Source organism: Gavialis gangeticus, unplaced genomic scaffold (genome assembly GCF_001723915.1).
Source record: "Gavialis gangeticus isolate Ggan-Ray unplaced genomic scaffold, GavGan_comp1, whole genome shotgun sequence".
NCBI classification, from domain to species: domain Eukaryota; kingdom Metazoa; phylum Chordata; order Crocodylia; family Gavialidae; genus Gavialis; species Gavialis gangeticus.
The window spans coordinates 125,022,031-125,036,994 of NW_017729022.1; the positions used below are offsets into that span (position 1 = coordinate 125,022,031).

Consider the following 14,964-nt stretch of genomic DNA (forward strand, 5'->3'; position numbering starts at 1 on the left):
AGCTGCTGTAATTAAAGTGCCTGAAACATCATGTGTATTCAGCATCTCGTGCTTCAAAATGGCTGCAGGGTAATGTAACTAAAGCTCATTCAATGAGCTTTAGTTAAAGTGCCCCCACTGCCACTTTGAAATGAGGGGATGCTGAATACATGTGACGAAGAGGCTGCTAGAGCATGCTAATTAGCACACATTGGAGCAGAGCTCCATTGTGTATAGGAGCCTTTAGTGCCTAATTCTGCAATCCTTACTCAGGCAAAATTCCCAGAGTATTCAAAGAGCTTCATCCTCAAAGGATTATTTTAGAATGACAGGACTGTACTTGTTACTGCATGGATAAAGACCTGCTGTAAAATAGTCTGCTCCTGCGCTAACCACTAAACATGTTCATCTTTAATCACTTTAAACATCAAACATTCATTTTTCACTATGCACACAATCTTACCTGATATTGCTGCCCAGTACAGAGAACAAGGTGGTCATATGGCACTTTTTTCCCCTTGGAAACCACTACATGTTTGGCAGCTCGGTCTATGCCAGTCATTTTACCAACCACAACATTAACCCAGGAACAAAGTGACATCAGTGCATAATCTTTATCATTAAAACAGTGGCTGTGAAGAAAGAATATCTATAAGTGACATTTTAGCAGCAGACAGCAGGCATTAATTAGACATCTGGTGAGTTAGTTGAAGTCCCCTAGTGGTTCCAGTCTGTTCCCTTGCTGTGAGCTTACTAGAGTCTATAGTAAGAGAATACTCATTATAAAACACTCAGTTACAAATTGACAACTTTCTGCTAAAACCAAATAATTTCTCACAGCATTGGCTCATACTATAACAGAGTTTATAAGCCAGTCAGAAATGTATATTTTACTGTGCATCTAATTTTCAGTCTGATAAGCTGGTCAGATCTTTGCACCTGTAGAAGAAAATATTTTACTTATCTGCTAATTTTCTCTCTTCAGCTATCTCTACGCAAAGCTATTTTGTTAAAAAATTCCTACTTTTGCCATCATGAGTATTCAGTCCCACCAGTGGTAGCTATTGTGAGGACACTAATATAATGAAGTTGCTACTGGTATTTTAACAACCGTATCACACAGGTGTGCTATAAAAGTGTTTAAAGCTACAAAGACAGCTATGAAGGCTGTTTCCACAACTGTAAGCAAAAGGCAGAGATATCATCATATATGTTTTTTTGTTATCTCCCTCTGGATGACTTCTTCCAAAACAGAAAGGATGAAAAATATTACAACAATATTGAAACCTTCAACAATCTGTAAGGCCCAACTTAAGGCACACCACTGACGGGAGGGAGGTAAACGTTATCACACGTGTTATCTAAGAGGAAGATTTTAACGGGTAATCCCTTTCTCAACAGTGGTTTCTATAGTAAGAGTGGAAATGTGATAATCCTTATTAAAAATATATATGTATAACTGATTAGCAATTCACTTCCAACCAAAAAAAGGGGAGAGGGGGAATTTTGAAAGCAACAAACACATATCAAAGACACTTAAGCTTATTTTTTCTATAAAATTCTGGACAATTTAATCAGTTATTCTTATTACTGTTTTGACTTGCACATCTTCGATGCTAGTAGCTGCAAAAAAGTAGCTGCAAATAATTCAGTTGTTTTTTTCAGATACTAGTATATTCTTGACTGCTCCCCTTTAAGTGATTTTTTTTAATGTTATGCAAGGGTTTAATAAAGAGCAATGGCCAAATTATATGGTAGATATTGAAAGTTTTGTTCAAACCTTTTGTATTTCTAAGAGATTAGGTAAAATGTTAAAAAATGATTCAGATACTTAGGGCCAGGATATTAAAAGTATTTAAACACCTCGTGATGCGGACAGAAATGTAAAGCAATATTTAAAAATACCTAAGCAGGTTAGGCAGTCAACTCCCAAGGTATTACCAACAAATTTTGCTTCTTGCATATTCCTTGGGTCATGACAACAACAACAGTACAATACTACTGTTGATTTCAGTGGCAGTCTCTGAATCTGACATTGAGACAGGACTCTTCCACAAATACATGAATGAAATAATAAACAAGAAATAGTGAAGAAAAACGCACCTTACAAAACAACAATTACCCAGACATTGAAAATTCTTATAATAAAAAAAAAAGGCGTACGAAGGGCAGGCTGGGATTTTCAAAAGCCCCTTTGTGCTTTGGAGCACATATTCCACTGACAGCCAGAGACCTGTGCTTTTACTTTAGGTGATTCTGAAAAATCCTAGCCAGGTTTCATTCTCAAGTATTAATTAATTATATTATTTATATTTGTTGTTAATCTATTTTCATATGTTAATGACTAGCTATGATTAGATAGCTATAAATGACAGTTTTCTAGCAAGTCAAAGTCCAGTGTCCAACCATATCTAACAGCCCATTGGGCAATTGTGGTTAAGGCTCACTAGTTTCTGTAACCAGTGGCATACAGTGTCAGCATTACCTCCAGCTGCCTTTGGCTCTGAGATGGAATGACCAGGCACATACCCACAGCTGGGTCAATGGGAGGCGTGGGGCAGGGACAATTTACAAATCCAAAGCAATGTTTTAACTCGCATCTCTAAAATTCATAGCAACAGACCCTAACCACTTTGCCAATGCACCCCCACCCTCCTCCAAAGCTTTCTACAAAGAGATATTTTGTAACTGCCACTGAAAATATTGATTTACACCTGCCTTTCTTTGGAAACTATGTTGATAAATAAAAAACCTTTATCCAGTTACATTAACTCTGGTCACTTTCTGACAGGGAAAAAAACCAAGGATTCTTGAAGCAGCTGAGGTAGTTTTAAATTAGTGCACATCACAATATTTTCATACATTTGGTTTAAATGAGGTTTTTTGTTCAAGGTTCAGTGAGCAGACACTGAACTGTTGTGTCATTTAAATAGATGGCCCCTCCAGGGCATGGCTACATACTGGGAGCCAAAGAAACCGTGGAAACAAATGGAGAGGCACAAAAGTTTTGCATATACTATAAAAAATGATAACAGATTTGTTCTCTACATATTCAAATTGAGGCTTACACTTTTTAGTTCAATCTAATTCTTAGTACAGTGCCTACTGCTATGGCATCCTGGTTCATTAGAAGGGTTTTTGGTTACTATGGTAATACAAATTAATAGTTAATCATCATAATTTTCAATGAGAAATACATATTGTGAATCCAGAATTTTTATTTCGATATTGGTCCTGACAAAACCACAAAAAGGGTCATTTTCACTTAAGATTTCCCTGTGAAGGTGAAAGCAAGAAAAAAGGAGATTGTGTCCAAAAGCATATTTGCAGAGAGCAAAATAAATTATACTTGGACTCACCTTTGCACATGCAATGACCTTCCATAACTTTGCTGAGAACTATACATTTCCCTGAAACCATGAATAAGAGCTACCACTTTGCCAGGAACTGGATTCAGACAATGGAATTTATTCCAGCAAGAAGTATACATGATCAATAACATCACTGTGTTCAGAACTCCATGCAAAATTCACCTCTTTGACTCGGCTGTCCATAAACAATTTTGATGCCTACAGTCATGTGAAGCTATAAGCAGATAACTTAGAAGTGTGCTTGTTTATACCCAAATCCAGGCTGAATTTCAAATTGTAATTTTTCTGAGTACCTTGCTTGCTTGCTTAAAAGCTTTCTTTCTTTCCTTCTTCTTTCTTTCCTTCCTTCCTTCCTCTCTTTTTTTCTCCCTCTTTCTTTCTCCTATTTCTTTCTTTTTCTTTTTCTGACTCATCCTTTCAGTTTACAATGCTGATGCTTGAAAATTTAGTTTCTATGAATATTTTTAACTGTGAGCCTTTTCCACATCTATCACTCTGACCTGAACAAACATTCTCCCTTTCACAGTCTGTCCACTTGGATGCTATTGGAGATGGGACACGAGAACAGGAACACTTGTCTGGCAATTCCTATGTTGCAGTCAACTCATCATACTGAATATACAACATCACAGCATCTTTTGATCTCACAAAGTATCATGGTCTTGAGAGAAAACAAATGTTAAAAGGTAAGATTTTATTCAAACGTACCTTTTAAATCAGCAATTGTGACAAGAGGAAGGCAGCACACTGCTCATAAAGTAAATCACCTATTTAATTATTCTATATTAAGTTAGACTAAGTTTGAAATTCTCTACAAGTTGAGCTCAGTCCTCTTGCATACTTAGAAAAAATGTCTGGAATATTTTTAAAATAAAAAGTTTCATTTTTAATTTTATAATTTTATCCAGATTTTTAGTCCCTCATAATGACTTCCCCTTCTCTAAGTAAGCCCACAATAACTCACAGCACAGCAATATTCTGCATCAGTTTGAGACACTTGGCTGTCATAGCCTTCCCTGTGAAGCAGAAACTTCATAAGAAAGTAACTTGTCCATTGCTGCCTTCATACTAAGTCCAATCTTGATCTTAGTAAAGTCAATGACAAAATTCCCATTGAGTTCAGTGCCGAGGCATTCGCTATATATCTTATGGTTAGTTCTGCAAACTTACTAAATGCACAAACAATCTTACACATTTTGGAATGCCTCTCATGAATGTATAAAATAACAACTAAATGGGAGATCTCCTTTTTAGAAGAAACACAAACTATTGCCTTTTTAGAAATCAAAGAAAGCAGTGAATCTAGTGATATTGGTTGTATTACAATGTGCTGCAGTGCTGACTATGAGACTTTAATAATACCTAACAACATCTGTCTAGCCAATAATACACAAATATTTAGGCTCAACTTATTTCAGAGATGAATACCAGCTGCAATGGGGAACAGCTACAGCTACCTCTTTGCCAGCATCTTTTAGAAGCTGATCTGAAAAATAATATTCTAGATGAGGGATGCTTAATTCCTGGCCTGTGGGCCAGATCCAGCCTCTGGCATTGTGTCATTCAGCCCACAGGTCATGCCACAGGTCCAAAACTTTGGCAGCAGGGGAGTAGTGGCATTGCTCTCCTGCTGCCAAACTGCTGGACCTGTGAGGAGACCTGGGTGGTATGGGGACCAATCTCGGTGTTCAGGGCTTGATCCTGGCACATGGGACCAGCGTGGGGCCCAATCCCAATGAGCAGAGGCCAGCCAAGGCCATGCAGGACCAACAGCTTGAGCACTAATGTTCTAGACTCAGTACAGGCTACCTGATACATCTATGTGTATATTATATAGAACTGTGCTTTGAAGTCACAAAACCATTCACAAGTTTTATATTGTCCAAGCAAAAATATTTAGAAATCAAACCTGTTAATTAAAAATCTTCTGTACTTCAAGCCTGGTAGATTTTTTCCTGGAAGCCCATGAGTTGAAATCAAGGTCAGATTGTTAAACTTCAGGTGTGGACTAAAGAAAGAAAATTAAAATGCAATATGGAAATCAGCATCAATTTATTATAATTCAGTTTGGTATCACAGTAACTTGATTTTGTTTGAATATACTGTTTAATCAAGCTTTTTAAGTACAACTGGGCTTCCCAGTCCATTCCCGAAGAACTGAAGTCCCACATTGATGAGCACTGGCTGAATGCATGTATCTAGTATTTTCATTAATCATTTGCTCCTACCAACTACCATCCGATAACATATGACAAGAGTACTCCCAGCCCCACTGATGGGATGGAAGAAATAAAGATATGCCTTTGCCAGGGCTTCGGGTCATTCTGTTTCCAAAGGAAGAAAGCTGACCAGTGAAGTATCAGGGGCTTTAGAGAACCTTGTAGCTACTGTTAATCCAGTCACATCTTGCAAGAGACCCACTGGAACCAAGAAGATATGTCAAGGGAACAGCAGAGTTTTTCAATACCATGTCCAGCATGGTTCTAGAAAGTAATTCATTTAAATGGACCAGTATCTAGGTACCAAGGATTCTGCCATTTTCTCAATAGCATGTGTTCTTGGCTACATAAAAGGGAGAATTCAACCCACCGTGGTTTGATTAACAAAGAGGGCTACATAATACATTAAACTAAACTAGATCTGACATTTAAAAACAAATAAATATTATGAATATTTAAGCCTTATAATCTTCAAGGCTTTGTGTAACTTCAGTACAGATAGGTACCAGTGCTAGCAAGGACACTGTATGCTTTTTATCTACTAATGTTAATTTGTTATTCATACATTTTAAAAAATATATTCAAACAAAGTTAAAGGTCAAACTTAAACCTAGGAATTTCAAGGTTATGGCTGCCACTCGATACATGCATATTAATAGTTTAATTCTGGATTATGGATCATCTACTGTAAATCTCCATGCACACTCAGGGCACAATGTAATAAATAATCTTAATGTGCATATATTTAGACAGATTATGGGTCTGATTCTCATTTACACAAATGCAATTTTACATAGCACTTCTTAAAGGGAGTGTAAATAGAATTTACTCTCACTTTAAGATCACTTTACACGAGCAGAATGATGTACAGTGGCCTTGGTATAAACAGGCCCATCTTCATGTTAAAACATACCATCTATAATCTGAGCTCATTTTCAGCTGTTACTGTGGCAGTGGTGTCAATAAATATAATTAACTAAAGGGGATGGATGCCTCACAGTTACTTTATATATGATTATCAGGAAAACAGATGTAATAGCATATCATAAACACAAATCTTTCCAGGTAGAACTAAGTCCTGCTTCCTAGGTCACTTTCCTTTTGATAGGAAGCATTTTAGAGCACATACTATGTCTTCCTATATGCTGTACAGGGCCAAACCCAATGCATGCTCCAAACTTGGGTGTGGCTGTAATATACATTTTAAACAATAAAAACAATAAAATCATTAAAAACAATAACTATGTTTAAGAAAAACCCTTAAGGATACCAAGTCAAGCACTCAAATGTTAAGAAATATCAGATGTCACTCTGTCTATTCAAATGAGAAGCATACAATTAGTGACCAATTGAGAAATCTAGTTGAAATGACTTGCCTAGGCACTAAACCATGAGACCATCTTTTCTTTCCCTGCAATACTGAACTCATTCACCACATACTTTTAAACTACTGCCACATATATAGAGGTCATACTTATTACACACACCTGAGATTCACTTCCAGAACATTACATATCTTACACACTCAGTGAGGCAGGGGTTTTGTAGAAAAATTACCAAGTGGTCATGTTATTAAAGGTTGTTTTATAATATGGATGCATAAGACATTGTTTCCTAACTTCTTAGTGTTAGAAACTTAAGCTAAAACAACCTGAAACACTGCATTTCCCAAGAAAAAGGGCAAAAAATCCCTTTGTTATCAGCAAGTTTTATTCCTTCCAATCTAGAGCATGGGCAGGCAATTATTTCAGGCAGAGGCCTGCTTACAAAGTTTTAGCAAGCTGTCAAAAGCTGCATGGGTAGCTCTATCCCTTAACAGGTGCCTGGGCCCCCTGGTCATCATCTCCCCAGAATCTGTCCCTTTCTATCCCCAGCTCCTGCCCTACTTCCACCATACCACTTAACCTCCCCACCACAGCTTGGCTCCTGACACCCATCTTTCTGCTTTTATCTTCTCCTCACATCTGTGCCTATGAACCTCTTGACATATTCTCAGTTGCTCTCTCAGCTTTCAGCCAGCACTTCCAACTCCTGGCCCCTGCTAAATCCTTCTTTTTGGTTCCTTCCCATCTGCTTTTCTCCCAAACTGGTTCCAGTACTGTGTTTTCTCCTTATTCTTCACCCTTCTTCCATCTTTCTCCTTGTTGCCTGAGTGCTGGGAGTGAGGGAGTAGATCTTGAGCAAACAGGAGAGACATTCTTACTGATCTCATGTGTACAGTGAGATTTTTCAAAGACTCATGACTTGAGACAGTTTGGGTGTTTTTTCATAGGAACAGCAAAGATCATATTCCTCCCATCAAGATGACCTCTCTGCCAAATATTAAACCTTTACTCCAAAGCATGAAAGTGCTAGAGCTTTAAAAAAATTAATGGCTAAAACACATTTACATAATACATATAACTCCCTAATCTTGTTCTAGGAAAGTGATGGACTATTTCTGTGGAAACTTTCCAAAAAAGTTCAGCCCTAGGCAAAAATCTGGCAGAAAAAAAGTTCACATTGAACAGATAGTCTGACAAAGATAAAAGCAAACTGAAACCTGATTCCTATAGTGGGAAGTGCTGAGCAATCCTAAGCATTGACACTGTTACCAGTCCCACCTCTAATAAGAATATTTGTACAGGGAAAATACTTACAAATAGTAGTTGACATATTCACACACTTTTAAAACTTCATATTCTTTGACATTTTAATTATTTTTTTAAATACAAAGGTGGAAATTGTAGGGTGACCATTGTTACTTCAATATCAGATAATTTGGTTGAAAGGTTAATTATAAAACACAATGAAGAACAGGATATTATAGGGGTAAAGCAGCTAAGATTTTGCAAGGAAACTTTTGCCTCAAATCTTGAATTCTTTAAGCTTTCTGCTACAATCAGCAAAAAGCTGATAACTAAGAACTATCTGAAGTTATTTTAGTTAGCGTTTTGACTAGAGGTGGGTGTGCAAAGTGGGCCTTATTTGATTCGGATTCGGCCCGAATCAGGGACAGTGATTCAATTAATTGATTTGGATCACCGTCCCTGATTCAATCTGGCCGAATCTGAATCTGAAGATTCGATGCTAATTCAGAGAATCAACAATTCAGACATAGACGCAGCTTTAAAAGTATTCTCTATATACCTTGAGGTAGCGGGCATGGCTTGTGAACACTGTGATGCTGGGGCGCAAGGAGTGTCCCACAGGAGTGCAGGGGGTCCCTCCACATGCTCAGCAGTGAACTTGGAAGTGGACTGGAAGTACTTCCAGTTTACTTCTGGGTCTGCCAGGGAGCGCACGGGGGACCCCCCTGCGCTCTCCCTGGCTCAGCGATTGGCCGCACGGGGACCTCGGGTCCTGCCCCCCCTCCTGCAGACCCAGGAGGCACCAGTCACTGAGCCAGGGAGGGCACAGGGGAGAGAAGAGGGAGCCCTACACCCTCCCCAGCGGACCTGGAAGTGGACCAGAAGTGCTTCTGGTCCACTTCTGGGTCTGCTGCCAAGCACACTGGGGAGCCGCCCTTGCTTCTGTGGGATGCTCCATCCGCCCTAGCACTGCAGCACTCATGAGCCCCTGCTACCGAGAGGTATGTAGAAAAAACATTAGCCGCAGAGTAAACTATCACCATCTACATGTGCAATACTATTAGGCCACAATAAACTAATTAATGCTGCCATAAGATAGTACTGTCTGGGACAGTACTATTTTACAGCGGGGTAATTAACTGCAATTAAATATATGCTTAAAAGCTGACCATGGGCATAAATTGTACCTGGTCACCCCAACCAGCAGGGGGGCCAGACTTCTGCCTGCCACCTAGTCATATGGCTCCACACTTTCAGCACCCTTGTGCCCCAGCCAGCCCTTCTGCCACCCAATCCACCACTCAGAGCCTGGGACTGACCCCCTGTGCCTCCAAACCTGTTGTAAACTGCTCTGCTCCAGCTCAAATTGCTGCTGTCCTAGGCGCACATGTAGATGCTGTGCCCAGGAGTAGTTTACTCCAGATCAAACTTCTTTGGAGGTTATTGCTTTGAATTAACTAAGTGTAGATGCACCAATGATCTCAAAAAGGAGGTGAACAGTGAAGTGTCAAACTTACCAGAAGACTAAAAAACATTTAAGTTAGCCAACACAAGTCACAGCAAATAGGAACTTCCCAGGGTTACATCAAAGTTAAATTAAATGACAGCAGTATAGCATATTAAATTCAGTATTAACAAATATAATGCAATGAACCCTTTAAGAGGGAGCATGCACTCTACATTCACCTTATTGGATTGTAATTTCACAATTCCATAGCTACTCAAAAAAAATCCTTGAGTGGCAGAATGGTTAAGATGACTTGCTATGGCTCTGAAGGCTTGAGTTCAAGCCCTAGACTCATACCTTCATTATCCCTTCAGATGACCTGGAGTCAAAGTCAGCTGCACACTGTTAGACACATCACTCCCCTGACTCCAGAAACTGGTATGGCTTTACCACATTAGCCTCTTAGCCAGTATTCTTGGGAGGACTTTAACCCTCGGCTTTGATCACAGGGAGGCATTAAATAAAAAATGCAACAGTTTAAAAAAAATACATGAAAAGACTTTTTACATGACACAGAACCACGTTACTCGTTCCACTTAGACATACAGCACCACAGAATTAGAAATGTATTAGACATATTTATGGGTAATTAAATTGTCTTTTGTTAGAGACAGAGTTTGTTTTTAAAAACGTCAGCTTCTGTGCTGCCTTGTGCATACAGTCATTTGCACCAGAATAAAAGGGGTGTAAAGTGGTTTAAATGTGACCAGATATACACTTGTGCAAATGATTGTTGCTCTGCATCTTAAGAAGAGAAACCTGCTCAATATTTGTTAGCAGGGATATAAAGCCTCATCTTGCTAGTATCAGCCAGAAGCTAAGTGAAAGGCTCTAAAGAGAAACTTTCACCATGGGGAGGCTGTTCCATAATTGTTTCTTGCACCTTTCTCTGATGTGTCTGGTACTGCCCATTATCAAAGAAATGATCAGACTAGACTGAGTCAATATAGCACCTCCTATTAATAATGTGAACAATTTGACTTTAAACAGAAATCTGGTTTTAAGTTATAGGGGCATAAAGCATGACAATTCACTAAACACATTTGCATTATTTGAATTTCCATAATAGACATATACACCTTTTATTTATTTTTTTAATCTAATTTTATGTATTTAAAAGTGAATAGTCCCAAGTTCTCTCTAGCAGCCAAGTTATAAACCCCACAGGAGTTTAAAATGAAATGTAGTGCCCAAGGGTCATATTTTTATGGGTATTAAGATGCACAAAGATGGATGTAGATAGGTGTTTGTGAAAATGTCCCTAGGTACCTAAATGTTTTTTAAAAGTGACTAATGAGCTTAAATTGCATTTTCAAAACTACTTAAAACAAAAAGACACGGTGTGCCTTAAGGTAGCACCTTAAATTCAAATATAGACCTCTAAATATAAAGGAGTCTGAAAAAGGAATGGAAACAGCAGGTGCTCAGCATCCATGAAAAGCAGACTCTTGAACACAGATTTATGCATAAGCATCACCTTTGAAATACACTGCTAGCCATCATCATACTTTCTGCCAATATGACTTGTTCTTCATACAGCGTTATTTCTGAGCTAACAAAAGAATGGGTTATACATGATGGCTTTGGATTCCTCTCTGTTGTCTAAAAGCAAGCTCCTAACAACAGAAGAACAACAAAAGGTACTGGAAAACAGGTTCTACCTATTAGAAGATGGAATGGCTTATATGGTTTTAATGTATATAAACAATGCCCAAGATGAAGTGCTGTAAAAGCAGAGGTCATCATTTTGTGGAAAAAGTCTTCAAGTTAAGAGCTCGAACCAGTGAAACATTAAACAAATGCACCTGCATTTTAGAAGCAAATAATTCCAGCAGGGATTCATGTTGCTGTGGATACAAAAGGGAAGAACAGCTCAAAGATACTTATAAAGTAGGGAAGGATTAGAGTATCTAGGGAAATAAGTAAGAGGTATTGGGTTTCATTGCACGGTTCTGGAGGACAGCTACAAAAGAAGGTCTAAACATCCTTGTCCTTGAAATAAAAGAGGGTCACATTGTCAATTTACTGTGAGCAAAATAAAAGAAACAAGTAAAAAAAGGTTTTAGTATATTATTTATATGCATCTTAACAAGATCTATTTGCAAATCTGCTAGACTGTTCCTTATTAGGTTTTGCTGATTTTTTTGTTTTGGCTTAGCAGAAACTGTCTGAGCAAGTAATTTAATTAACTGCTTTCATTAAACCTATCATTTGAGCAAATAAATAGCCAAGTAACCTTTTACCAAAAAGTAAAGTGCAGTGAGTTAGACAACATTAATCCATTTAATTTGAACCTAAATATTACACACTTTTGCAGTTTTCCTAGTAGTTTATAATGCAAATGACAAAATAGAACAATACATTCTCTGAATAACAAGAAAGATTACCCATGGGCTAATCTCTTATAAAGCCTAATATTTAAATAATTTAACATTAATATTTGATATTATATACTGTGGAAAGCCAAAGGTGCATTTCCATTGTACAGTGAATTTGTTACAGAAAAGTGGGTCCAAGTATGAAAGCTCTAGCAGTTGTCAAAACTGTAACAAAAGCCAATTTTGAGTGCTATTCAGAACTTGTGCTAAGAAATTGTTTTCCTCACCACGTAAAACTTGGAAATTAAAAAAACAAACAAACAAAAAAATCAACCCTGTTCTGCATCAGGGGAAAAAACTGTGACCTTTAGGTTTTTCATGAAAAAAGGAGAGAAAGAGAGAGCGTACACAAGCAAGCAGTCAGAGAACTGGGCTGATATGTAGGACCTACATTACTTGATTTAAGACCATGGATGTGAACACAGATCTCCCACCATCCTGGCGAGTCACCTCAGTACCGGGCTACTGAGTCAGTCTGTTTCTTGCTGATCCAATGAATATTTGTCTATATAAAAGTAAAATGTTTCTTACAGGGGAGGGAAATACCTAGTGCCTGGTGCTGTGCAAGAGTGAGCTCAAGTCCCTGGCCTAGATCAGGCACAGCATAAGCTGAAACCCAGGTCTCCCAGATCTCAGAGTGTCCTCAATAAGGATTATTCTGAGGTGGTGTTTGTTTTCTCTGGCATATAGATATGTAAGGGAGTTTGTCTAAATTATTTATAGCCAAAATTTTACCAGACTCTATAAGCCCTTCAGCAGGCAGTATTTGGCTCACCCTCCAAAGACCCCTTCTCCATCTGCGTTCACCAGGAAGAGTAACAGCAGAGATCAAAATGATTCCAGTAGTCAGCTACTTCATAAGCCTTTTCCATGGATGCCACTTAAGATAGGTCTGGATTTCATCTGAAGCCAGAGTTTTCCCACTGGCTCTAATAGTGCCAAGACTTTACCCCTTTTCTTTCCCACATTTCAGTCTAAAAGCACCAAACCAAGGTGGGCTACGGCAACAACGAAACATAGCTTCTTTGGCCAGGTGGCTAAAGAGGGTCATAGAATATCAAAATCACAGAAAAGTAGGACTGGAAGGGACTTCAGGAGGTCATCAAGTCTAACCCCCTGCTCAAGGCAGAATCAAACCTTCTGGTCAAAAGTCAGAATATCTATTCCACATAGAATTTCAAAATATATTTCCAGCTCAAATGATAAAAGAACCAACAATTCAAAATCTCCTACAACATGAATATGTATTTTCAAAACATTTATTTCAGGTTGACTGACTGGTGCATTTAATTAAAAGAGTAATGTTTTGTTCTTTTTTGCCTATAACAATTTTTTCAAGAAAGTTGAAAACTTTCATTCCTAAAAAAGACATTTGGTCTTTACAAAATGCATTGTTTTGTTTTGTTTTTCCATAATATGATTTTCATCAACCTCAGAGTGTTCATGTGAAACATTTTTTTGGCAGAAAAATATGCCATCACAAATTTCCAGCCAGCTCTGCTTTTGATATTTTCCTATATCTCTGGCAAAGGCTGTAACCCAAAGAAAAGGAGCAGCGAAGCAGCACGCACCCTCAGCCTTCCTAACCAGCCATCATCTCTTCTAACATCTTATCAGGAATTCTTCCACAAAGCTAAGTGATTTGCACTCTGACCTTTAACTGACTTCCTTCGAGCATGGTGCAAGGTTTTTTTTTCCCCCCTCTGGCCTGAAGCTTTTATTTTGCTGAATGCCAGGTAAGTGACAGCATGAACCTCTCCCTGTAAATGTTCTTCTCGCTCCTCAGGTTGTATACAGGAATATAGAACTGGGAGGAATTGCTGAGTCTTGGAGTTCAGTATCCTACTATCACAGGCACCACACATTATATAAATCCCCTTCATAAACTTATCAAGCTTCATCTTTGAAACAATTAGAGTTATTTCTTCCCCATCCCCAACTTCTTCTGGAAAACTGTTCAGCACTTCACAGCCTGGAGGGTTGGGCATCTTCTGTTATCAACCCTACATTTATTGAGGCCTAATTTATACCTACTGGTTCTTGTGCCACCACCATCCTCTAACTTAATAGCAATTCTCTGTTTTGTGTAGCAGGCTTTATCCCCACTAAGCTTAATCTGAACATTTGTAGCTCCTTCTTTCTTTCTGATGCCCCTGGACCTACTGCATTTGCAGCAAATTCATTTTGATCCATACATTTTTTCCTGTTTCCTTCTTCCTCTAAGTAACTTCTGGTTTTCTGCTTGGATTTCAGCTAATGTAGCTTTTCTTCTTTCTCATGGTCTCTCCTCTTAATCATCAAAAGCCATGGTGGTTCTCTCCCTCTCCTGTCACATTCTCTTCCTTTCTCCTCCTTTATTTTGTCTATCTCTTGGCTCCTCTGATCTGAGGAGCCTATACACATGCTTGGAGGCTGCTACAACGCACTGTAATTACAGCGTGTTACAGCAGACTCAATTAATCAAGTCTGCTGGAGAGTGCTAAGTAGCACACTCCAGCCAGCCTCCACGTCTTGTGTATCAGTGTCTCCACAATTCAAAATGGTGGCGAGGGTGCTTTAACTAAAGCTCATTCGATGAGCCTTAGATAAAGTGCCCCTGCTGCCATTTTGAAGTACAGGAACCCTGATGCACAAGACGCTGCTCTCGGACCCACTCTAATTAAAGTGACCCTCTCCTCCCCTCCCCTCCAAGCATATGTAAAAACGGCCTGTTCCCTTCTAACTTTAATGCTTGGCTTTCTCTCTCCTCTCCTACCCATATCTCAATTTAAATTTAAATTCCATAATGCTGACTGTACTGACTCTCTTGCTTTTCACATATTTTCATTCTTTTCATAGACTTCATAGACATCAGGGCTGGAAGGGACCTCCCAAGATCATCGGGTCCAGCCCCCTTCTCAAAGGGCAGGCAGTCAGCAGGGGTCAAATGATCCCAGCAAG

The 14,964-nt window shown here is 38.7% G+C and overlaps 1 protein-coding gene across 2 annotated transcripts in view; it reads right to left on the reverse strand.

Annotated features, from left to right (window-relative positions):
- CFAP61 (cilia and flagella associated protein 61) overlaps positions 1 to 14,964 on the reverse strand; it is a 252,631-nt gene that overhangs the window by 89,249 nt on the left and 148,418 nt on the right. For both annotated transcript variants that reach the window (XM_019516128.1, XM_019516127.1), the window contains exons 19-20: positions 5,260 to 5,358; positions 443 to 611 (exon numbers count right to left, since the gene is read on the reverse strand). In XM_019516128.1, coding sequence (XP_019371673.1) covers positions 443 to 611; positions 5,260 to 5,358 — 268 coding nt within the window. The remainder of the gene's footprint in view (positions 1 to 442; positions 612 to 5,259; positions 5,359 to 14,964) is intronic.